A 26,549-nucleotide genomic window follows, 5' to 3' on the forward strand; every position below is an offset into this window, starting at 1 on the left:
CTGGCCTCCCAGAACACAACACAGCCCTACCAGGACCTTGCCAAGAGTGACGTGAAAAGGACCCGGCCACTAGCTGCATATAGATCTACATCTCCTATAGCAACAGCAACAAAAACAAGGAAATCAAACCACAATCTGCATCACTATCATAGGTTACCTCATAGACATGGGAACTCCCTAAGCACCATTTAACATGACTTCTCATCTTCTGATATGCATAGAGGGCAGAGCAGATTGACACTGTGTATAATGGGCATTGGGTAAAATCCTACCCAAACAGACTGGTAGGAGGCAGGGACTTGTTAAGTCAATAGCAGCAGGATTTGTTTGGTATTAAACACAGCCTGAATAGAGCCAGCATCAAATCTAATGCTGCATAGAGCACTAGCATCCATTCTATCCTATAGTCAACAGCCCAGAACTGGCATCCACTCTGGTACTGCCCTGGATGCTGTAGTGTATGTATGTATTGAGAGAGAGAACAAACGCACGCACTCACAAACACTTACATGACACACACGTAGTAACACTCTGTTGGTACACAAAGCCTAACCCGAATCAGATATCTATATTGATCTACTACTGCAGCTATAGGCCCTGGAGCCATCCCCTGTCTGCAAAATAACACCACTAATCCACTGCACTTACCCTACTGTACTTTTAACAATTGACCTCCATTCAACCGGAAAACACACACAAGTGCGCATGCACACACACGCGCTGCCTTTCCTCCCTGTCCTCCACAAGGCTGCTGCGTCATCATGTGACTTACAGTCAACACAGAAGTAGTCATGACTGTATCAAACAGGAATCAAATCCAGAACTGTGGTGATGTAAAGCATTACGCCCCACCAACACAGCTAAATCCACTACGTTCGTCACAGTAACATAAATCCTCTTTTAAGTGTACAGCTGCTGTACCTTCCTCCTCGCATATCAGTAAGAACCAAATGAGGAGTACAGATAGGGGTGCTTCAGGAATAATGTAATATTTTATAAGTGGTGAGTCAAAGCATGTGTTGCTACGAGATCAAATACACCCTGGTTAAAACAACCTGGGAGAACCACTGTAAAGAACGACAATACAACATTCCTATACTTTTCACTTGACCCAATTGATATACCGGTAACAGTGAATCAAGGCCCGGTTTGAGTGCTGCTACAGTGGTCCTCCTAGTCTCTAGGTTTTGGTTCTCCTCCAACTGAGCCCATTAGAGATGCAGCAGGCAGGGAAAGGAGAGGACATCAAACACTGGCCATGCTCTGCAGCTCAGACAACCCATGGGCACAGGGATGGAGATGGGCAAGGAAATGAGCCTGGCTCCGGATCACAAACAGCCCTCTGTTCCAGTGAGATTGAGAAGTGTATAGAATGGAACTAGCCCAGGGGAGAGAGAACTATATAAAACCATATGGACTGAACTGTCCAGAGGCATAGAGAGAAAACCAGACCCAGGGAGTGAAACAGTCGATTTATAATCTGCTGTATCGCTTCCACACATCCATGTGATGACTTTCAAAGCGCTGGGCTTAATACTCTAAAATGGACTTATACCACAGCGATTGGACAGGAATTTGGGCTGCCCCTCAAACAGAAGGATAAGGAGTGAGGACACTAGGGACACACACTCTCATGCCAACAATAGTGGTATATAAAGAGGGGACGGGCACTCAGTCACTGATAGACACTGGTCATAACGTCAACTGGAGAGCTAGTGCTATACTACACTGTACATAAACAGATCTGATACAATCATACAGCCTAGAGTCCTCTCCTCCCTCCCTCTAGTCTGCCTCCCCAGTAATAGGGTACCCAGAGCCTGTGCTGCCAAAGTTGCCTCTAACCACTGATACAGGACCAGATATTTTCTCAATCCCCTAATGATTACATTTAGGATTGTGTCTTGAGCAATCTGATCCTAGATCTGTGTTTAAGGGCTGCTGTGACCGACTATAAGCCCTCGATTTTGTGCACCTGGCACCATGTTAGACAAACTGACAGACAGAGATATGAAAGCAGGACTAATGGAATGAGTTCTGCCCTGGGCATCAAACGATCTTTACAGTGGCCAGTGGCACCGTGCACCTGCACCTACCCACACTCTGATCACAAGTCTCACCAAGACAAATCTCTAAACTCTAACTAAGCATTATGTTCATCTAGATTGGGACATAGTCAGATAATCTATGTGCTCATATCTGTATATGGTAATGACAGAAGAGGAGCCATCTTGGAAAAATACACTGTGCGGATGTGATGCAAAATCTGAACGGTAACACACAAATTCAGGTCATGTTTTCTCTTCGTGACAGCTAAAGCTTAATCGTGCAGAGAGAACCTAGACAGCACGAGAGAGAACAATCCTGTCTATGTACAGTATGTGCCTGGTATATTTACATCTGATTTATATCTGAAAGCTATGGTCCTATTGTCAGAAAATATGAATTGTACTAAGACAAAGTAATACATACAGTAATACTAAGTACATTACATTAATACATAAAACAGCTGCATATTGTCACTCTGCCACAAATATTTCTCTCTCTCTCGGCAGTATTGTGTGTTTTGTGTTTGGTGCGGGAGAGGAGAGGAGAGGACTCTATGAGCTCATCCTTAATCTCCTACATCAGCTGACAGCAGAGCAGTCTCCTCTCTGCTCCTGGGATTGGGAATTAATGAGAGCGAATGGTGTTTATGAGAGAGAGAGAAGGGGATGAGGGGAGAGAGAGAGAAGGGGGAGGGAAAGGGAGAGAGCGGGCAAGAGAGGAAAAGAGTGTTAAAGGGAGCAAGGAAAATGGGAGGTATAGCAAGGGAGGTAGAGGAGACGGAGAGAGAGAGGTGGGCGAAGCAGGACGCCAGATGGAGAGGAGTGTGGGGCCCTTACTGTGCCCGTAGAATTCCATCAACAGAGTTATAGACAAGCAGCAGTTACCAAAAGATTACCCTCACAGCATGGGAGGAGAAACCCAGACAATTACTGTGCTGTACAGTCAAACTCCTTGAGGATGGAGGAAGGCCCATTGGGGCCATAGTGAAGCCTACACTCACCCCCCTCTCGTCTTAGCTGGGCCTAAGCTCTACCCCTCTCCTCCCCTGACACTGTTCTGCAAATCATTTCATATTTTCCACAAATCCCTAATCTTCATCCTCCATGCATCATATGAGATGCAGGCAGGTCTCGGCATCGCCGCTATTGGTTGGATATAAATACAATTTTATTCAAGGGATTATAACTTGATTTTCCACAAGGTTTTCATTTTGTGATGTGCCAAGTGGAGCCTTGACTTAAAACATGATATTTCTGGGGAGAATATGAGTAAGGCGGCCTAGTACAGGCCTTTCACATTCATCGAACCAAGCTGAGAGGAAACATACACTGTGCTGGATCTTTATACTGTCTGCAGCTCTCTCGTAAATCAATTGAAACATATTTTAATCTGACAGAGAGGAGAAAACGAAAAAGAGAGAAAGGAGATGGAGAAAATAACAAATAAAGGGAGAGCAAAAGAGAAGGAAGAAAGAAAGCAAGATCGATAGAAGAACGAAAGAGACAGCAAAATAGAGACAGAGGGAGAGATAAAACAGTTTGAGCTAGCTCAAAGGAACACAACAAAATTAGACAATTCTTGTTAAAAAGGCGGCATTCAAAGAATGCAATTAGCAATGTGCATACCCCGCCCACCTGAGGATCTGTTTTTTTCAGCCATCTATTTCCTGTGTTTGAAGGGCGCAAAATCCACTTGTCACTTAAATCTCACTGGATTGATTGCGTTCATTTTCCTCATGTGACTCTTTCATACTCCTGCTTGTGCCTGTCCTTTTCCCCCGTTAACGTTACGGACGCAGAAATGTTTGTAATCACCTGTCAAACACAACCTGGCAATGGCTGAAATTGGCTCAATGGAATACATTGTCTTTAAAAATCAACAGTCAGATTATAGTGATATTATGTCTGATCTCACAAACAATGTAAAGTATGTATAAATAGGTGTAACCTAGATCCAATCGTGTTGGATTTTTTTATCCGAGGGTATCCTGCTATTAACACACTTGAATGAGACAGTCTAGACAGCATAGTTGAGTGCAGGTAGGCCTAGACAGACAGAGCAAGTGTTTTGGTGGTTGCAGCCCTGTTCCACCCCTTTATGTTAATGTATTCATATATGCAAATACACCCAGTGTATTTATGCAAATGAGGCATATATATTTTTATTTGAATTACCTGATACCATTACAAAATGTATATATGAGTGCATTTTAAGATTTAAAAAAAAAAAAGTGAAATTTTACAATAAATACCTGAATTCCTACCATAATCCCTGAAATCTATTAGAATTGTTTTTAAAACCTTTTAACAATTGATAACTGTTGCTAGTGCTATGGTTTCATCTGTGTTGTCAATTCTGCTAATATCCCGGAACACCTCAACGAACTCTCACAATCACAACAACAGATAGCAGAATCAGATGGAGAGACTCTTTGGGAAATAAACAGCCCTATTATAATTGCTCTCCTCTATCTTTCTCTCTCCCAGAGTCTGGGCAAAGGGCCCAAAGTGCTGGTAGCAGTAGGGTTACAAATGCAGCATGCACAGGCAGGGGAGAGAGCAGAGCGCAGTGAGCAGATCTCAATACCCCGGTCACTACAACATGTGATGGATAGAACTGTTTTGGGAAAAACAACACTATGGACATTTCAACCTTGGTGGGTCAGACGGACCATTTACATTTACAGTGCAGCTCAATAGGAATGCCCTGAGAGCACCCCAGAGCATGGTCGTCATGATAAACGACCTGAATATGATTTAAATAAATCCCCTCGGCAACAACAACTCCCCCCTGCTCTCACATTGGTTGATTTAATGATCCCTTGTTAGAGGTGGGGGACTGCAAGGGGGGCCAATGGCGTGTGGGGGAAGCATTCCAATAAAAAAAAACATAATTCCAGCACTGAGGTGGTTGAGAATGGGTAAATTTTGCCTATGTAAGGCCATTTTTTGAATATTTTTTGGGGCTTTCGGATGTATCAATATATTTTTGGGTTTGTTGCAGTTTTACACTTTTGCCTTAGGGCAACGCTGTGCCAAAAGGGTACTAAAAACACCAAGTAAAATCGGATATATTTAAAACATTTATTATGTGAAATATAGTAGAAACAAGCACTCTTTTCATAAGAAAATACAATATGGGCATAAACTTGTATTTCACTGCCTCTCAAACCTGCTTCTGGTATCCATTCTTCCTTGCGGTCACTGTCCTCAAGCACACTGTCGTCACTATCAGAAGGGGAAAAGGGTTTTCTGTTGCATGAGAGCAACAATGTGCAGTAGAGGGTTTAAAAGGATAAATAAGGAGACACGGAACGCTAGCTTCTCTGTTCTTTCACAGGGTTTCTTCCAGCGGTCACTGACCAACGTATGAAGACATGCGCGTAATAAATCATTATTTTTAAGACACTTGAATTATGATACTTATGTAGGTCATGTTACTTTTTTACAGAGTGGTATTACAGAGTTTGTAATTCCATATGTGGAAACATTGTTACTGCAACATGTTAACACCACCATTTCACATGTGAGGAGAATAAAACTATTTCACCAACACATGTGAACTTGCAATTCCACATGTGAACATGAAAGTTTTAACACGTGAAACCTCCAATTTCACATGTGCAACTGCATTTCCCATGTGAGGTGAAAACATGTCTTTCCTCTCACCTGAAAAGGTGGTGTTAACATGTGAACTCTACATTTAAAACATGTGAAAATATGGTTTCACATGTGAAATGTAAGTTCAACAGTTATATTACACTTAAAAAATACGATTTCAAAATTTTTACAATTTTGTTGTTGTTGTAAGGGCTCCCTGTGCTTTTCTGCTTCTCAGTGCTTTTATCAAGTGTTCTGATGGTACAAAGGAATGGAATATATAACTATTTGAAAAACAAACCCTGCAAACAGTAAAGAAGAAAAAGAACAGCAGGTTCACATATAATGTAACCAAAGAAGGTTAATAATACATATGAATGGATGCATGTGGGTACCATTGGAAGGGTGAAAAGAATGCTACTAGTACTTACAATGTAGAACAAACAGACAAACTGCAGTTACTAGTGATAATTTAGCAATTCATAATTTAATGGTCATAAATACTGTATGTAACATCAAATGTATTTTAAAAGACCCCAACCCACTTCTTCATTGTGTCTTGGAACCCTGTTCTCTCCACTCGTCATCACTGGTGTAGCTATCACCACTAACATACCATGACTACATTTCATCATCATGACCTACAAAATACTACATCCATTGAATTTGTGGCAAACCATATAAACGCAGAATAAATAATTCACTTCAGGCTAGTGAACAGAACCGTCATGATTTAAATGAATAATTCAGCTTTGATTGTGTTCTTTAAGTTGCTTGGAGATAGGATTGCTTTTTTCTAGTGCAGGTCCACGTGATTGGGAGTCCCATAGGGCGGCGCACAATTGGCCCGGGTTTGGCCGGGGTAGGCCGTCATGGTAAAGAAGAATTTGTTCTTAACTGACTTGTCTAGTTAAATTAAGGTTAAATTTTTTAAAAAATGGCTCTGGAGCAGCATGTGTAGGCCTAGAGTACATGCTGTGTCTGTGTGGAGTCTGGAGTCTCTAGGGCAACGGGCCTGCCTGTTTGGTTAGTGCTACATGGGGTCCTTGGCTAATCCCTAACCAACCATTTTAAAATGTCAATGTCAATTGGGTAGGGACGTCCCAAGGATCCCCGATAGCATGGACCCTGCATGCGCTGCTCGTAGAAGACGGGGGAAGAGCAGACGGGCCGAGAATGGAGAGGAGAGAAACACAATCAACAGCCAGTACTGTACAAATAACTCATCCAAAGGGCTTTGACTTCTCAAAGCTAACACAATATGATACCCCATCACCTTATTAATTCAGCCACTTAACGTTACTTAGATAACTAGCAAGTTAAACGTATGGCTCGGGTTAACTCAGAATTATGCGCTTTTCACGCAGGAAAAAAATATTAAACGCAGATCTAAAATGCTTTTTCTGTAATTTCTGCACGGCATCACACAATTGTTGTGCTTCAGTTGCATTTCTCCACTCAGATGAGAATTCACATCAGCACACAACGCTCCGACTGATGTGTAGCTAGTTTGCTCCGACACTTTTCTCGGTGTAGCCAGCTTTCTTTTCTCAGGTAAAATGAAAGATTAACTTTAAGCAAAACATTAGGAAATGTAGCTGGCTAAATTTTTTCTTGTCACGCCCTGGCCTTAGTATTCTTTGTTTTCTTTATTATTTTAGTTAGGTCAGGGTGTGACATGGGGTATGTTTGTGTTTTTGTCTTGTCTTGGGTGGTTGTAGTGTCTAGGGGGATTTGTTAGAGTGTATGGGTTTGTGTTGAGTGAATGTTTCTAGGGAAGTCTATGGTTGAGTGTATGTGTCTAGTTATGTCTATGGTTGCCTGAGTGGTTCTCAATCAGAGACAGATGTTTTTCATTTGTCTCTGATTGGGAGCCATATTTAAGGTGGCCATAGGCATCATGTATTTGTGGGTAATTGTCTATGTTGAACGTTTGTTGCTTGTCCATGCACTTACGTCATTTAGCTTCAGTTTTGTTTTGTGTATAGTGTTCGTTTTCGTGTTTTTTCCTTTCTTCTAATAAAAGAAGATGTATTTTGCACACGCTGCGCCTTGGTCATCTCTCTCTCCACAAGACGATCGTGACATTTCTATGATAAACATTAGACATATATATGATGGCCATGCATCGTTTTTGCAAAAAAAGACATTGCTTTTTCATTGTGAACTCATATAAATGTGTGGCTGCCAGCCAAATAGCAAAGCTATTTTCTGCCAAATGTTTTGCACTAATGTATTTTATGTGAAGGAAAACATTAGTTGCACGTCCCTGATCACTCTATTGAACCAAAAAAACACTTGACTTTCAATATAAAACACAACCCCTGTCAATAGGCTACACTGCTGGACTCACCTGCTCCCTCCTGCCTTCTCCTGTTGTGCTATTTACAAACAAACACGTGACTGGCTCAACTGTTCTGAGGAACCACAGTAAGTTTCAAAATGTAAAATAATGTGATGTGTGAAATGAAGAACGCAATCTGCTTCATCTCCTAACGTATTGCACAAGTTGACTGCAAGTATGTACTTAAAGTAGCTACACACATTTATTGAAAAACTTCAAATAAATAGTCTCAATGGTATTGACAGTATTAAAAAAACATCCAGTGGCTATTTCCAAATACCCTGTTATACAGTATATATGGTATACCGCCCAAGTCTAGAGCACAGACAAAGACCCTGAAACTAAACTGAACACAGGAAATAGTTGTTACAGTAAAGAGTAGAAAGGGCCAAGCCACTGAATAGCCTTGACTGGATAGCCTTCAAATCCCTGCTAAGCAGTCTTCTGTTCTTCCTTTCTGAAGGAAAGATATGCAGGAGGGAAGGAGTAGTGCCAGGAGAAACAGGGCTGGAGACAAAGAACATAGTAACACAGAGGTTGCCAGAGCCACCACCTGGGGTAAGCTTTTAGCTGCCGGACCTATTTTAGAAGGAGTGTTTCCTCATAGGAAGTCCCATTGGGATAGAGAGCGAGCAGTGGGATCCACCTGAAACAGCGTAAGAGAGGACACGGAAACACACACAGATCAAACAGCATTACACACACACACTTCAAACCACCGCCAAACAAAGTACACAAAGGCCAGTCTTCTGCTTTGGTTTCACCACCTTGTAGTATTTTTCAGAAAAGGCCTAAATAAAGCCTTTTTGTTCATATTTCATCAAATGCTATTTTTCATACAACTTCATATAACTTCCGGTGCCGACCGAGATGGCCGCCTCGCTTCGCGTTCCTAGGAAAATATGCAGTACAGTAATCCCTCGTTTATCGCGGGGGTTACGTTCCGAAAATGACCCGCGATAAGTGAAATCCGCGAAATAGAAAACTTTTTTTTTTTTACAATTAGCAACTATTACATGTATACAAATACAGTGACTCACGTGTAGGCCGTTTCGTCGACATTATGGGTTTAGGAGATGTTCGAAATTACAAGATAATTTGGCCAATTTAATGTAAATTTGCCAAGCTGTTTTATGTACGTACACATAACTGCACGAGACGACAAAATGATAGCACAATTCGTAGCATGTTTTGATACAAGAAGCGGGAGTGAGTTTTTAGCGAATCAGAATGCAGAGCACAATGCACCAAAAAAAAAAAAAAAATGCATTATGAAAATCCGCGAAATAGCGAATCCGCGATAAGTGAACCGCGAAGTGGCGAGGGATCACTGTATTTTGTTTTTTTATGTGTTATTCCTTACATTGGTACCCCAGGTAATCTTAGGTTTCATTACATACAGTCGGGAGGAACTACTGAATATAAGAGCAACGTCAACTCACCATCGTTACAACCAGGAATATGACTTTCCCGAAGCGGATCCAGTGTTTTGCCTTCCACCCAATACAATGGATCTGATCCCAGCCGGCGACCCTAAGCGACGCCGTAAAAGGGGCAAACGAAGCGGTCTCCTGGTCAGGCTTCGGAGATGGGCACATCGCGCTCCACTCCCTAGCATACTACTCGCCAATGTCCAGTCTCTTGACAATAAGGTTGATGAAATCCGAGCAAGGGTAACATTCCAGAGAGACATCAGAGATTGTAACGTTCTCTGCTTCACGGAAACATGGCTCACTCAAGAGACGCTAACGGAGTCGGTGCAGCCAGCTGGTTTCTTCACGCATTGCGCCGACAGAAACAAACATCTTTCTGGTAAGAAGAGGGGCGGGGGTGTATGCCTTATGATTAACGAGACGTGGTGTGATCATAACAACATACAGGAACTCAAGTCATTCTGTTCACCTGATCTAGAATTCCTCACAATCAAATGTCGATCGCATTATCTACCAAGGGAATTCTCTTCGATTATAATCACAGCCGTATATATTCCCCCCCAAGCAGACACATCGATGGCCCTGAACGAACTTTATCTGACTCTTTGTAAACTGGAAACCACACACCCTGAGGCTGCATTCATCGTAGCTGGGGATTTTAACAAGGCTAATCTGAAAACAAAACTCCCTAAATTCTATCAGCATATCGATTGTGCTACCAGGGCTGGTAAAACCTTGGATCATTGTTATACTAACTTCCGCGACGCATATAAGGCCCTCCCCCGCCCTCCTTTCGGAAAAGCTGACCACGACTCCATTTTGTTGCTTCCAGCCTACAAACAGAAACTAAAACAACAAGCTCCCTCGCTCAGGTCTGTTCAACGTTGGTCCGACCAATCTGATTCCACGCTTCAAGACTGCTTCGATCACGTGGATTGGGATATGTTCCGCATTGCATCCAACAACAATATTGACGAATACGCTGATTCGGTGAGCGAGTTCATTAGAAAGTGCATTGACGATGTCGTACCCACAGCAACGATTAAAACATTCCCAAACCAGAAACCGTGGATTGATGGCAGCATTCGCGTGAAACTGAAAGCGCGAACCACTGCTTTTAACCAGGGCAAGGTGACCGGAAACATGACCGAATACAAACAGTGTAGCTATTCTCTCCGCAAGGCAATCAAACAAGCTAAGTCCCAGTATAGAGACAAAGTAGAGTCGCAATTCAACAGCTCAGACACAAGAGGTATGTGGCAGGGTCTACAGTCAATCACGGATTACAAAAAGAAAACCAGCCCCGTCGCGGACCAGGATGTCTTGCTCCCAGACAGGCTAAATAACTTTTTTGCTGGCTTTGAGGACAATACAGTGCCACTGACACGGCCCGCTACCAAAACCTGCGGGCTCTCCTTCACTGCAGCCGAGGTGAGTAAAACATTTAAACGTGTTAACCCTCGCAAGGCTGCAGGCCCAGACGGCATTCCCAGCCGCGTCCTCAGAGCATGCGCAGACCAGCTGGCTGGTGTGTTTAAGGACATATTCAATCAATCCTTATCCCAGTCTGATGTTCCCACATGCTTCAAGAGGGCCACCATTGTTCCTGTTCCCAAGAAAGCTAAGGTAACTGAGCTAAACGACTACCGCCCCGTAGCACTCACTTCCGTCATCATGAAGTGCTTTGAGAGACTAGTCAAGGACCATATCACCTCCACCCTACCTGACACCCTAGACCCACTCCAATTTGCTTACCGACCCAATAGGTCCACAGACGACGCAATCGCAACCACACTGCACACTGCCCTAACCCATCTGGACAAGAGGAATACCTATGTGAGAATGCTGTTCATTGACTACAGCTCAGCATTTAACACCATAGTACCCTCCAAACTCGTCATCAAGCTCGAGACCCTGGGTCTCGACCCCGCCCTGTGCAACTGGGTCCTGGACTTCCTGACGGGCCGCCACCAGGTGGTGAGGGTAGGTAACAACATCTCCACCCCGCTGATCCTCAACACCGGGGCCCCACAAGGGTGCGTTCTGAGCCCTCTCCTGTACTCCCTGTTCACCCACGACTGCGTGGCCATGCACGCCTCCAACTCAATCATCAAGTTTGCGGACGACACTACAGTGGTAGGCTTGATTACCAACAACGACGAGACGGCCTACAGGGAGGAGGTGAGGGCCCTCGGAGTGTGGTGTCAGGAAAATAACCTCACACTCAACGTCAACAAAACAAAGGAGATGATTGTGGACTTCAGGAAACAGCAGAGGGAGCACCCCCCTATCCACATCGACGGGACAGTAGTGGAGAAGGTGGAAAGTTTTAAGTTCCTCGGGGTACACATCACGGACAAACTGAATTGGTCCACCCACACAGACAGCGTTGTGAAGAAGGCGCAGCAGCGCCTCTTCAACCTCAGGAGGCTGAAGAAATTTGGCTTGTCACCAAAAGCACTCACAAACTTCTACAGATGCACAATCGAGAGCATCCTGTCGGGCTGTATCACTGCCTGGTACGGCAACTGCTCCGCCCACAACCGTAAGGCTCTCCAGAGGGTAGTGAGGTCTGCACAACGCATCACCAGGGGAAAACTACCTGCCCTCCAGGACACCTACACCACCCGATGTCACAGGAAGGCCATAAAGATCATCAAGGACAACAACCACCCAAGCCACTGCCTGTTCACCCCGCTATCATCCAGAAGGCGAGGTCAGTACAGGTGCATCAAAGCAGGGACCGAGAGACTGAAAAACAGCTTCTATCTCAAGGCCATCAGACTGTTAAACAGCCACCACTAACATTTAGTGGCCGCTGCCAACATACTGACTCAACTCCAGCCACTTTAATAATGGGAATTGATGGAAATTATGTAAAAATGTACCACTAGCCACTTTAAACAATGCCACTTAATATAATGTTTACATGCCCTACATTACTCATCTCATATGTATATGTATATATTGTACTCTATATCATCTACTGCATCTTGCCATCTTTATGTAATACATGTATCACTAGCCACTTTAAACTATGCCACTTTATGTTTACATACCCTACATTACTCATCTCATATGTATATACTGTACTCTATACCATCTACTGCATCTTGCCTATGCCGTTCTGTACCATCACTCATTCATATATCTTTATGTACATATTCTTTATCCCTTTACACTTGTGTGTATAAGGTAGTAGTTGTGGAATTGTTAGGTTAGATTACTTGTTGGTTATTACTGCATTGTCGGAACTAGAAGCACAAGCATTTCGCTACACTCGCATTAACATCTGCTAACCATGTGTATGTGACAAATAAAATTTGATTTGATTTGATAAGGTCAACTCAGCAGGGCCACTCTGAGGCCTGGGGCGAGGCCTGCTGTATTTTGTCAGGCAGGGGAAGCAGCGCTCTGATAAGACCACACTGCTGTCTGTTTTTGTTATCACCAAAACTACTGGCACAGCCAGACTTATCTAGGAGGTGAGATGTTTAAAATTGGAGATATGCTGTTTACTGTTGGGGGATTAGCAGGCCGATTACTTCCACAGAGCTGATTATCAAGTCCAACTGAAGCCCAGTCCGGAGGGTAGGGGGGGGGGGGGGGTAGGAACTAAAGCAGGATGGGGACATCAGTAGTGGTTGTAAGGGGCTGGGGGGAAGATGAACTCACAAGGAGTTGAAGCAGAGTAGGGTCATTGGGGGTGGATTGGGTGGAGGGTAATGGGTGAAGAGGGATGACAACACTGAAGAAGGGTTGGGATGAAGTGTAGGAACTGAATCAGAGTGGGGGACGGTGTTAGCTAGCGAACCTCTCCCTCTAAGCTGCACCCAACTCCTGCACCCATAATCCTCAGTGGCTTGTTAGCAGTGGCATCATCTGTAGGCACTCAGGCCTGACCTGGACAGAATGCCTACCTCTTCCCAACCTCCACCCCTTCATCTGCCCCACACGCCTATCTTTGCTCCCAAGTCAGCGAGAGCATGCTGGGCTGGTGTTGGATAGAGATGCTAGCTTGTCGATACACTATTTATGCTAATGCCCGTTAGAATCAGAAATAGCCACGGCTGCCTGAAGCGAGAGAGCGGGCACTGCCAGATGTGCTTTAATGGGCAACTGAGCCGACTGCTGCTACTGTAGCTGCTGCTGTGTTCAGCACACAAGATGCTTGAGAGGAGGAATTCCATTTGCTACGGGTAATGCTAGCTGGCGCAAACGGTTAGCCTAACATTTCCCACAGCAAGATGAAAGGTCCTGTTGATGCTGAAAGCAAATAGTGTTTATTTTAACACTTTAGAGGGGACCAGAATCCTTTGTATACTTTCCTTTGGGACAAAACTGTGCATTTATTATCAGATACTGACAAACTAATACACCTTTCAAACCAAGACGTCTTTATGCCAACTTTAGCATCCCAACAACTTTTTTCAGACTTTTCTTTATATATGAAAGGTAACGTAAACTCATGTAAACTCGTACATCGCCTTGGTCCGTACAATTGCCCTTATTTTAGCGCCCCAAAAACGTAATACTTCCAGATCAACTGTAATGTCAATACCATTGTAAAGCACAATTTCTCCCCTTTCCAACAAAATCAATTACATGACCTAAACACTGCCTGTTTCTGCATAATTCAAGCAGGCAATGAGCCCCGTCGGGTCTTTTTAAAAATGGCGGGTGGGGAAGCGAAACTAATGCGCGATAGTGAGAAGGACAGATGTCGTGTGGGAAAATTGCTTTTTTCACTCAATCTGTCCAACTTATCACCTTATCGCCTCTAAAATGTAAATAAAACACTATAAAGAGTTTATATAATGTGTCATTACATACCTATTTGAAGGTTTGTGTCGAATTTGAATCGGGTTTTTAGGGTGGTGCTAAAGTGATCTTAGAAGTAAACAGCGGCTTTGAGAATGATGATCGCATGCAATGACGACGCAAAAAATTACTAGGTATCCCCCTTACCCCGTCACTGTCCATTTCTTGTTTTTAAACGATGAGAGAAGTGCTACACCTGGTGGAGAGATTGTAAGACAGAAATAGTTGCTTTATGCCTGCTGTACGTTACGACATGACACGTCAAGATGTAACGGAGGGTCAGTTTTTTCAACTTTTCTCCAATACTATAGAGCCATTACCATGTCGATCAACGCTTGAATAGAAACCTAGTTCACACCCCCGATTTTGAAGTCAACACAGTCGCTACAGTTTCATTAGTTTTCTTTGTAGCCTCGTTTGAATGTCGCGGTTACGCACATTTGTACGGAATGGGGTGAGTTTACGTTATTGCAGGAGACAAAGCCTCTACTTTTATTTCCGCCAACCGACCTAGTCATGATTGCGGTAAAGTTCTGCCTACAGCTTAGTATAAAATGTAGCCGTAATGCTGAGGAGGCATTGGCACGCACTACGCTAGGCAGCACCCATTACTATTATCCACACAGACCTAGCCCCGCCCCTTGTCACTCAAGGAGCGCATTTGTTGTTCCTCCTTGACCTGGAGATACTTGAGTTGAGTCTCTGCATGGTCAATGCAGCACATGCAACAATGTTGATGACAAAGATACTTAAAAAAATATTTTACCTTTATTTAACTAGGCAAGTCAGTTAAGAACAAATTCTTATTTACAATGACGGCCTACCCCGGCAAAACCCTAACCTGGACGACGCTGGGCCAATTGTGCGCCGCCCTATGGGACTTCCAACCACGGCCGGTTGTGATACAGCCTGGAATCAAACCAGGGTCTGTAGTGACGCCTCCAGCACTGAGATGCAGTGCCTTAGACCGCTGCACCACTCGTGAGACAATGCTGTTTTCACATTGCTTCCTAATATAAATCGACTAGCTCTCTATAATTACACTATTAGTTTGTGTTTCTTACATCTGCAAACAGCTAGTCTTAGCCGTTAATGCTATGTTAGCCGCTAAAGCTAATCGCTAGCTAGCTAATAAATGTGCTGAGTCAGAGCAAACGTAACTAGAAATACAGCCTGATAATAACAGTTTTGGTGTAGACCTACATCTGCATGTTTTTTGTGCAACAGTATATTCTAAATCAAAGGAATACGCAACGCAAAAATATGTTAGCTACATCAAGTAGCTAAGATAACATTCAATGTAGCCAAAGATTATAGGGTCCCTTAGAAAACACTTGTCAACATTTTGGTTCCTACCCTGTCACAATGACAACTCCCTGGCACTTTATTTTGTTGTCATGTCAAACACTGTATTCAAAGTGCCCACTTTTATATTCTAACTGTAGAATTAGAATAATCATTCTATTTCCATGATTCCAACAATTCACTGTTTCAAAATATCACTTGTTTTATACATGGGCGTAGCCAGAAATGTTAGCATTTTTGTAATAATAATGTATTAATATATCATTTTTTCTCTCAATCTGATTGGGTTGGCCTGGCAGGGCCTGGCTTCCCAGTATGCCTACGCCTCTAGTTTTATATGACAGCGGTTCCACACGTTGCTGTGACGCAAGTTTTGTGGGAGAAATATTATTTGAATTGACTGCCTAAGTGTGTCTTGTCTGTTAAATTAACAAAATAACTATTGATTTCATGTGCATGGCGCAGCCATGTAGCATATAGGCTGCAAAAACCAGTAACATAATTCAAATCAATATCTGCCATTCTATTATTTGGAAAATACATTTTCAAAGTGTTTTCAAATGTTTCTTAGGGCCTGCCTATAACAAATTAATAATGGATTTCTTTGTGATGGTGTATATTCAATGGGTTTATTAAAATGCTTGTCCACCCACATCGGCCCATGTCTACTCCCACTCCTAAATTTGCCGGCATCTGCACAGGAAATATAAAAGGCTTAAACTGGCAAGAATGTGGTAAAAATGGGACTGTATGAATTGGGCTCTAAAAAACATGCCAGATTTGTTTTAAAGGCAACATACCGTAAAGTCTGTCTGTAAAGGGCATAAGAAACCTGATAAATGTTCAAAGGTCACTCATAAACCCATTCTGAAGGATTGTCAAGCACTGTGACGTGTTCATAATCACAATAAGCAGCAGAAGGCTGAGCTCCAGACAGAATAACAGTCCAGTTCCTACAACTGAGGCTATGCCAAAACACACAATACAATGACAGGATTATTGTTACTGTCTCACACACTCTGGTCTGTGTCTGACGCTGATCTGCTAACTGACAGTATACCCAAGTGCCAAATAATCAGCATTTTCATCACAGTGTTGTTCCGAAAGAAGGGAAGGAATTATTTGACTTATTATACAGGCATCCATTTCCACAGTGAGGATTATTTTCTCTGTCCTCTCCTAGGGTCCAGAGGTAGCAGAGGGAATGTGATGTGGAGGAGCGAGGAGAGGAATATTTGCTATGACTATGAATCTTTGCTAGAGACTCCCCGAAGAGGATCTGTTTCAATGCAACATACTGGGCTGTAGAAGTCATTAAAACAACACACAGGGACAAACACTTACAGATTGTATGTACAAACAAACTTCATGGCCACCATCTGTAAAATACTAGTCAGTAAATTAGACTCAAGGTCAGAATGGAAAGGGTGGGAATGAAGAAGAGAATAACAGTATCAGGATTTTTTTTGCATTGAATTCCAATTCAAATCAAGTCAATGTTTAGTTGGTAAGGCATTGTGCCTCTACCACATAGGACCTCTCCAAATAGCACATCACTCAGTGGTATTAAAGCCAATGGAGTCCGAACTCAGTTTGGGGAGGTTGTCATGCTTGTGATTTGGTCAATACCAGTAATCAGAGGCTGAGAGGAGCTGATGGGATGAGTCCTGTCTGTCTGTCTGGCCTAGAGGCCCCCCCACCAATACCCCCCCCCCCCCCCCCACACACACACACACAAGGCCCAGACTTCCCAGTCTCTCTATCAGACTTCCATTCAACCAGCGACCTTGGAACTGTGAATAGGGAGCCGAACGCCACGTTGTCCTTCACAATATGCCTCTGTCTCCCCGCACACAGTGTGACAACAGACACACTGTCAGCCACGACCAGTCCGTGAAACCACTTCATATAATAAACATTTTCCCAGAATACATCACCGTCCCTGTACTGTACAGTAAACCTGTGACGGCATAGCAGATTTCTTCTTCAACCTGCTCAAGCCGTTTGTATAAATTAAAGTCATGTCTCCGGGTTTATGAGCAAAGAGAACTCTCCCCGGGGCTCCCGACCGGTTTGGAGAGCGATCAAGAGCCGAGTGAATCCAGGAGTGAGGTCTGAGTGAATTAATGAGACTAGTAATTCAATGGGTTTGGATTTTACACAAAAAAATCGCTTCAAAACTGTGTTTTTTTTTAAGTGACTTGCCTATCGGTCACATGACTTTCCAGATTCTTACTGCTCTCGCTGGTTTCCAGGTCATTTCTTGGCAGCAGAGAGCAAACAGTAGAGTTTCCAGTCTCGGCTGGTGTTTCTCTGCCTTCCTTTTTGATTCGACTGACTGACTGTTTGAAGGAGCTGAGCAAACCAAAACCGTCTTTTCAAGGTCTACTTTCTAGCTTTGGGCTCCATAAACAAAGGATAACTTCTTTCTCAGAGGGAAGTATCAGCTCTGCCAAGGGCCAATGAAAGCTTTTCTGTCCTCCATTTGCAGAGCATGCTAGATGGATGTTTTTATACTGTTTTGTCTTTGTGATCTTGGAGCAGTCAAAACGCAAGACCATGAAAAAGTCAGTGAAGGAAACTCATCCATGACTTCAGGCAGACAGTGTCCAATCCATCATTTTATTTGTGCTGATCACCTTAAAATAAGTTATCTAGCATGGAAAATGACAGAGTAGACAGCCTTACACGGAACCCAAACCGGCTGCACCATCGTGCATACATTTATTTTGTCCCCCTACACCAAACGCGATCACGACACGCAGGTTAAAATATCAAAACAAACTCTGAACCAATGACATTAATTTGGGGACAGGTCGAAAAGTATTAAACAGGTATGGCAATTTAGCTAGTTAGCTTGCACTTGCTAGCTAATTTGTCCTGGGATATAAACATTGAGTTGTTATTTTACCTGAAATGCACAAGGTCCTCTACTACGACAATCAATCCACACATAAAATGGCCAACCGAATCATTTCTCTCCTCCATCCAGGCTTTTTCATCTTTGAACTTATATGGTGATCGGCATCTAAACTTTCATAGTATTACCACGACAACCGGCAAAACAGTTCGTCTTTCAATCACACACGTGGGTATAACCAATGAGGAAATGGCACGTGGGTACCTGCTTCTATAAACCAATGAGATGGGAGAGGCAGGACTTCCAGCGCGATCTGCGTCAGAAATAGAAAGGAGTTCTATTTTAGCCCTTGGCATCGCAGACACTCATTGGCGCACGCGAGCAGTGTGGGTGCAATAATTGAATAACATGGATATCGACGTGTCCGGTCTGGTCAGCATGTTAGGTCTAGTTGTGCGACTTATTGTTAGACAGCTGTTCTGCCGATTGACTGCATGGCTTGTCTTTTCTATCCAATTGAATCTTCATCCCCATGGCATGAAAGTGCAAGTGGAGTGCAAATGATTTCCCAAACCAAATTTTGACATTTTGTCTTAACTGGAGGGTTATATAGCATTTATTGTAGTACAGTGCTCTCATAGTCAACTCGAAACCCCAGAACACCTGGACCAGAACAGAATTCTTGCATAATAACGTTATTGAATTTAAAATTAGCAGTTTGTGGATTTTTCTTGCTAATTACATGAATGAGGCCAATTCAACTACACTATGCGAGCTCTTCCTGCCTTTTCCCAGACCACTATTGCCCAATATACAGTGTTGGAATTGATTCCCATTCTCTCAATGACACAAGAGTGTAAAATAAGTTGTAGCTATACCTCTCTTTCTCTATCTGTGTGTTTGCATGCATGTGTGTGTGTGTTGTCCCCAGGACCATGTGTGGTTGACTTGGAGGGGGATGGGCATTTTTTATTTAACTAGACAAGTTAATTAAGAACAAATTCTTATTTACAATGACGGCCAACCTCGGATGACGCTGGGCCAATTGTGCACCGCCCTATGGGACTCCCAATCACGGCCGGTTGTGATACAGCCTGGAATCGAACCAGGGTCTGTAGTGACACCTCTAGCACTGAGATGCAGTACCTTAGACCACTGCGCCACTTGAGTAGGAGTGGGAGGAGGAGGCAAGAGATTGAGGGAGGGGGAGGGAAAGGAGAGAAGAGGTCAGGCTACTTACACACAAAATGCAGTGAAATAGTGAAATAGCATTGCAACAAAGTCAATAACAGTCGAGACACAGAAACACAAAGATTGACACCTTAACTCATGTTGTACTTTTGAAATGCACAATAATCCTGATTTATGTAGCCTAACTGAAATAACTGAAAATACGGGGTGAAATGAAAAACTAAGACAAATTTGAGATTTATTGCACATTTTGTTATTGTTTGGATGGAGCATGCTTTTAGCGGGCTAGCAGCTTTTAGCAGGCTAGCAGCCAGAGGTGGCCATGCAACCAGGTGACTGACACACTGATGACTTCCAGGAGAATCCTCTCTCCTGAGACAGACAGGAAGTCAGGGGCCAAACCTGCTGCTGATTGGACAGAGAGGAGTCTGGCTGTCTGTCTGAGAACTACAATATTCCTTCCTGTTCAGAATATGATCTATACCGGTGATGACAGACGGAGAGCAAAAAAATCTGACTGAGCAAATTAGAAGAACATTGTTTTTAATTTTTATGGACAACTGATTGCAAAGGACAGAAAAAATTATATTTTTGTCTTCAGATACTAAGTTATTACACTTGTAACAAAGCCTTTCTGCTGAAGCAACCAACCAGGACCTATCTAATCCAAGTAAAAGGATTGCCTTTTACCTGCCCTGTCTGTCTAGTTGATAACCCAATCAATGCAGCCTGATGGGTAAAGGAACAGATCATCAGGACCAATAGGAAACATGTCAGGTAATGACTTTCTGAGAGAGCTAGGGGTCAAAGGGTCAAACTTATAGCTCCCGGTGAATCAGCAACAGCCACCAGCCACCGCTCTACATGGAACATTCCAGATGTCGGTGTGTGTTTGATATTGGATAACCCTTGTGACATTCTGGCTCGTGCATCACGTCTTCATGGTGGAGTTCAAAAAGCCTACATTTTCTCTTGCAGGCACTGAAGGAGAGCCTCTCAAGAGTCCTCTAGGCTCTAGCCATAAATGTCACTGAGGCTCTGGCTGGCCCTCATTGAATCGAAGGACACTATAATATAATTCATCATTCACCTGGATTCTTTCTGCAATAGTTATTACTGGCTTTGTCTGCCTTTTCTGAACCGTTTTGAAAAATGTCTCGTCATGCCATGATCAGACAGGTAGTGTATGAGGTATTTGCCACCAGCGTTTGATTGTTATAGCTCCCACAATGCAGAACTAGCTTTGTATTCAGGTTTCAGAGACATGGTTGGAAAGATTAAAAAGGCATGATGGGAGGGGTAGGAATATATACTGAACAAAAATATAAGCTCAACATGTAAAGTGTTGGTCCCATGTTTCATGAGCTGAAATAAAAGATCACAGATTTTTTTTCATAACCACAACAAGATTATTTTTCTCACATTGTGTGCACAAATTTGTTTGCATTCCTGTTAGTGAGCATTTTTTCCTTTGCCAGGTGTGGCATATCAAGTAACTGATTAAACAGCATGATCATTACACAGGTGCACCTTGTGCTGAGGACAATAAAAGGCCACTCTAAAATGTGCAGCTTTGTCACACAACTCAATGCCACAGATGTCTCAAGTTTTGAGGGAGCCTCCAATTGGCATGCTGACTGCAGGAATATCCACCAAAGCTGTTGCCAGAGAATTAAATGTTGAATTTCTCCACCATAAGCCACCTCCAACGTTGTTTTAGAGAATGCAGCAGTACGTCCAACCGGCTTCACAACCGCAGACCACCTGTAACCATGTCAGCACAAGACCTCCACATCCGGCTTCTTCACCTGCAGGATCGTCTGAGACCAGCCACCTGGACAACTGATGAAAGTGTGGGTTTGCACAACAAAATAATTTCTGCACATACAGTACTGTCAGAAACCATCTCAGGGAAGCTCATCTGCGTGTTCGTCATCCTCACCAGGGTCTTGACCTGACTGCAGTTCGGCGTCGTAACCGACTTCAGTGGACAAATGCTCACCTTCTATGGCCACTGGCACGCTGGAGAAGTGTGCTCTTCATGGATGAATCCCGGTTTCAACTGTACTGGGCAGATGGCAGACGGAGTGTATGGCATCGCGTGGGCCAGCGGATCGCTGATGTCAATTTTGTGAACAGAGTGCCCCACGGTGGCGGTGGGGTTATGGTATGGGCAGGAATAAGCTACGGACAACGAACACAATTGTATTTTATCAATGGCAATTTGAATGCACAGAGACACCATGACGATGACCTGAGGCCCATTGTCGTGCCATTCATCTGCCTCCATCACCTTGTGTGTGTGTGTACATATTTTCCTACCTTATCAGGACCGCAATGTCCTGACAAGTCACCAGAATGTCCCGACAAGGTAGAAGAAAAAAAAACATTTTAGAAAAGTCTGGACATTTTCAATGTCCTGAATTTGTTCAAATGCTATTTTAGGTTTAAGGGTTAGGTTTACGGTTAAGGTTAGGTTTAGAGTTAAGGTTAGGTTTAGGGGTTAAGGTTAGGTTTAGGGGTTAGGGATGGGAATACATTTTTACTCCACAAAAAGTCCTGAAAAATGCATGACAAGGACAGTGGTGCTCAGTGAAGAAGGAAGGTCAGTTATGTGAACAGAAAGCCCACAATGAATCCACCACTTACTGCTATTAGGGGAAAGACACCTGTGTGTCAGAGGCATTGAGGGCCCATGAAGAGGGCTCATATTTTTGAGGGGGTATGATGGGGTATGATACATTTGCGGTATGTGCATGTGTGTGTGTGTGTGTGTGTGTGTTGGGGTGTGTGGGTCCCATGTGGCTCAGTGGGTAGAGCATGGCACCACAGGGGACCAGTACGAAGAAGTATGAAAATGTATGCACTCACTACTGTAAGTCGCTCTGGATAAGAGCGTATGCTACATGATTAAAATGCAAATTAAATAAAGTGCCAGTGCGTGTGTGTAAGTGCGTGCATGCGCACTTGTGTGTCAGGGGGCAAGGCAGCCATGATGTTATAGATGATGAGGTATTATATGGACAGGGAAAGAGGGGGTTAGATTGAGGTTGTTTAGGGTCAGAGATGGTTGAAAGCCCTGTCTTTGTTCAGCTCAGTTCAAGTGCGAGTAATGGGGGCAAGCCTGAGGCCCTTGCATTATCAAGCTATTCTTTGCTATAATCTGATAAATAAGTAAATAAAATGGGCCCTTGCAACATTTAAACACAGCCTAAGGAAATATTAACCTTTGTGAATTATATGGGTGCAACCCACTTGAACAAAAAGCAGAGAGTGATATTCAACTTCAGGTACGAATTTCTCTAGTAGTGTGGCTACTGACTAACAGGCAGGTTGAGGGTGGATGCCTCCTCTCAAAAGACTAGGCTAGCCTTCTATCATTTAACAATATAATGTTTACAACACGATTATAATAAAACAGCATGGTAACACGTCTCATCATCACACATACAAGCTGTATCTTCATAAATTCTTAATATAGAATATGTCATTTCTATGTACAGGAAAATCTCACTTTGCTTTGCATCCATTTTGTGGCTTTTGTGAACCTGTTCCAAGCAGACACGGGCTGAAATGGGGGTTAGTGGGGCTCTACAGGGCATGGGCAATCCAACAGGCTGAAATGGGGGTTAGTGGGGCTCTACAGGGCATGGGCAATCCAACAGGCTGAAATGGGGGTTAGTGGGGCTCTACAGGGCATGGGCAATCCAACAGGCTGAAATGGGGGTTAGTGGGGCTCTACAGGGCATGGGCAATCCAACAGGCTGAAATGGGGGTTAGTGGGGCTCTACAGGGCATGGGCAATCCAACAGGCTGAAATGGGGGTTAGTGGGGCCCTACAGGGCATGGGCAATCCAATAGGCTGAAATGGGGGTTAGTGGGGCTCTACAGGGCATGGGCAATCCAACAGGCTGGTGGTAGACCACTGAAGCCCAGTCACGACATGCAGATAATGCCATTTAGGCATCATTAAAAGGCTACATCAGTATTGAAAAATAAACAAAACAATGGTGACAGACTGATAAAATATATTGTTTCTTGGATTATGGCATCTTTTATTATTAAAGAGACATTACAATAGTGATGTTGTAGATGATTCAATAATTCAATCAGATCAACTCTATAGGCCTATAAGGCTATAAAGATAAACTCCAAAGGATAACACATGCTCTAAAAATATATTTTTTATATTGTCTTGAAAGATAGCAATTGGTTATCTTTAGTTGGAAAAATATGATAATTTAAGCTGTTTAGCATAGAGTCAAAGGCCTATCCATCTTCAAAACAGAGAAGTGATCATCAGTGGACTTCAATGGATGCAGCCTTTCAGAATGTCTCACTCTCTCTTAAGGCTTAAGGCCAGATGGTTTTGTAGGTGAACAGATATTCCACTGACCCTGTGTATCCATTTCCACACAAAGGGAAGAGAAACGCCTCCACATTGACACAAGGCCCGATGGAATGTGTGGATAACTCGAATGGGACCATCACATTTGCAACTTTTCCCCTCCCAACAGGCCAAAACAGCAGTTACATCGCGAATTTGTAAGTCGCTCTGGATAAGAGCGTCTGCTAAATGACTTAAATGTAAATGTAATGAGAGGAAGAGGGAAGAGGGAGCAGAAGAGAACAGGGCCGGTCACATTGAGCGTTTTTAGATTGACACTACTCGCCTCGCCCATATCATCTCAGCCCTCGCTAGTCGGGATGCGAGAACGCTACATGTAAATGTTTTTATTTAAAATTAGGAAAACGAGCGGTATGCTATTGCAAAGGGGGAAACGTACGTAAATTCTCTCAATATTCAAACCTTTTCAGGGGCTCCCCACTACGTACACTGGCTATGACAGACAGAAACACAGTGGTCGGTGGTCCAAAGTAAAAACTCGCTCTGAGCAAACAATGAATCACCCTTCTTCTTTCTCAATATTTGATCAATGCGCACATTGCCTGCTGCTTTTCTGGACTAGGAGCAGCCAGTGACCGGTGTGTCAGTCGGTCTGCTGTGAAGAGCCGCACATTTCAGCACTTTTAACAAGTGGGATTTTATTGTATGAAAAAAAATCCCCCTGTGGGCTGAACGCCCTGCATCTGACAGCTTTGGATTGGAACCGTTACATTTGATGCATTTATGAGTAGATCATCCCGCATCATGGATCGTTACATAGGAGCCTATAGTATCTATGATTTCCCTGCGATTTTTGCCACAGTGCTTTTTGCACTTTCATTTGTAGGCTTACTTCGTCATTTCTCCCATCCTGTTCCTCCTGCAAAAGACCAGGGGGGTGCTGCGTAGCCTATCACAAAAAACAGCCTGCAGACGGTACTGCAGGGGGGATGTGCATATCCCGTCCTGTGCATCCATCCGCATCCCCAACAACCGTACCCCCCCCCCCCCCACACACACACAGACACACACACTCTCTCAACGATTAAACCCTGCAATATATCCACTTAATGCCAATGAGCCATGATAGATAAGGGAAGTTCAATTGACTTACCAGTCAGTGGACGAGGTCTCGTTGATAACATCCTGGTAGGCTGTTAGAAGGGCCAGTCTGTTCTTGCCGAGATTCACAGCCATGTTGCTGTCTCTGCAATCATCCAGACCGGTGTAATACTGTAATGGAAGTAAAGGAGAGTATAGAGAGAGAGGGGGAGAGAGACACTGCGGAGTAGAAAGTGAGAGGGGGAGAGATTCTGAGTGGAGGAACAAAGACAGTGCAGCGCTACAGCCCCACAAACTGCGTGGTCCTAGTGCGAAAAATTCACAGGCCTCTTAAGAACACTGCTGGGTCCTAGCGCCTTATAGAACGTCACCGTCAGCAGTCAGCACTAAACATGGAATGACTCGTCAAACCAGCACCTGACAAAGACCAGGGAGATTAAAAATAATTTATTTAGAATTTATTTCGTCTGTACTGTATGCAGATTGGGCAGAGAGAGAACAGTTTTGTTGCCTGATAATTGGGATAAAGATCATAGAGCCCAGTTTGGGTCTACAGTGTATTTTTTAGTATAGAGTAAGAATAAATTACTCAGGCTAAGGTCAGTTTTGTTATTTTTTTCTCCTTATGGTTATAGTTACAGTTTGGGAAGGGCAAACTGATCCTGAATCTGTGCCTACAGCAGACCCAACTCCTACCCAAACAGTGTTGGATGGAGCCTCAGGGGCAGCCTCAGTGCCGTGCACCCAGGCTTCATTGGCTCAACACCCACATACACCATATATACAAAAGTACGTGTACACCCCTTCAAATTAGTGGATTCGGTTATTTCAGCCACACCCGTTGCTGACAGGTGTATAAAATCGAGCACACAGCCATTCAATCTCCATAGACACACATTGGCAGTAGAATGGCCTTACTAAAGAGCTCCTTGACTTTCAACGTGGCACCGTCATAGGATGCCGCCTTTCCAATAAGTCAGTTTGTCAAATTTCTGACCTGTTAGAGCTGCTCCGGTCAACTGTAAGTGCTGTTATTGTGAAGTGGAAACTTCTAGGAGCAACAACAGCACAGCCACGAAGTGGTAGGCCACACAAGCTCCAAACTGCCTCTGGAAGCAAGGTCAGCACAATAACTGTTCGTCAGGAGCTTAATGAAATGGGTTTCCATGGCTGAGCAGCCGCACACACACAAGACTAAGATCAACATGCGCAATGCCAAGCGTCGGCTGGAGTGGTGTAAATCTTGACGCCATTGGCAGCATGCTTCACCATCTGGCAGGCTGACAGACGAATCTGGGTTTGGAGGATGCCAGGAGAGCGCTACCTGCCCGAATGCATAGTGCCAAGTGTAACGTTTGGTGGAGGAGGAATAATGGTCTGGGGCTGTTTTTCATGGTTTGGGCTAGGCCCCTTAGTTCCAATGAATGGAAATCTTAACGCTACAGCATACAATGACATTCTAGACAATTCTGTGCTTCCAACTTTGCGAGCCATGCCT

The 26,549-nt window shown here is 43.7% G+C and overlaps 1 protein-coding gene across 3 annotated transcripts in view; it reads right to left on the reverse strand.

Moving 5' to 3' along the window:
• The window catches only part of LOC139538059 (drebrin-like), a 125,859-nt gene extending 100,531 nt beyond the window's left edge, over positions 1–25,328 (reverse strand). Inside the window, exon 1 of one of the 3 annotated variants that reach the window (XM_071340004.1) lies at positions 25,104–25,328. In XM_071340004.1, coding sequence (XP_071196105.1) covers positions 25,104–25,186 — 83 coding nt within the window. In that variant the 5' untranslated portion in view covers positions 25,187–25,328. The remainder of the gene's footprint in view (positions 1–25,103) is intronic. The other 2 variants (XM_071340003.1, XM_071340005.1) reach the window with 2 other exon arrangements.
• Between the last annotated feature and the right edge of the window lie 1,221 nt (positions 25,329–26,549).

The sequence above is a fragment of the Salvelinus alpinus genome, chromosome 13 (genome assembly GCF_045679555.1).
Source record: "Salvelinus alpinus chromosome 13, SLU_Salpinus.1, whole genome shotgun sequence".
In the NCBI taxonomy this organism is placed as follows: Eukaryota; Metazoa; Chordata; class Actinopteri; order Salmoniformes; family Salmonidae; genus Salvelinus; species Salvelinus alpinus.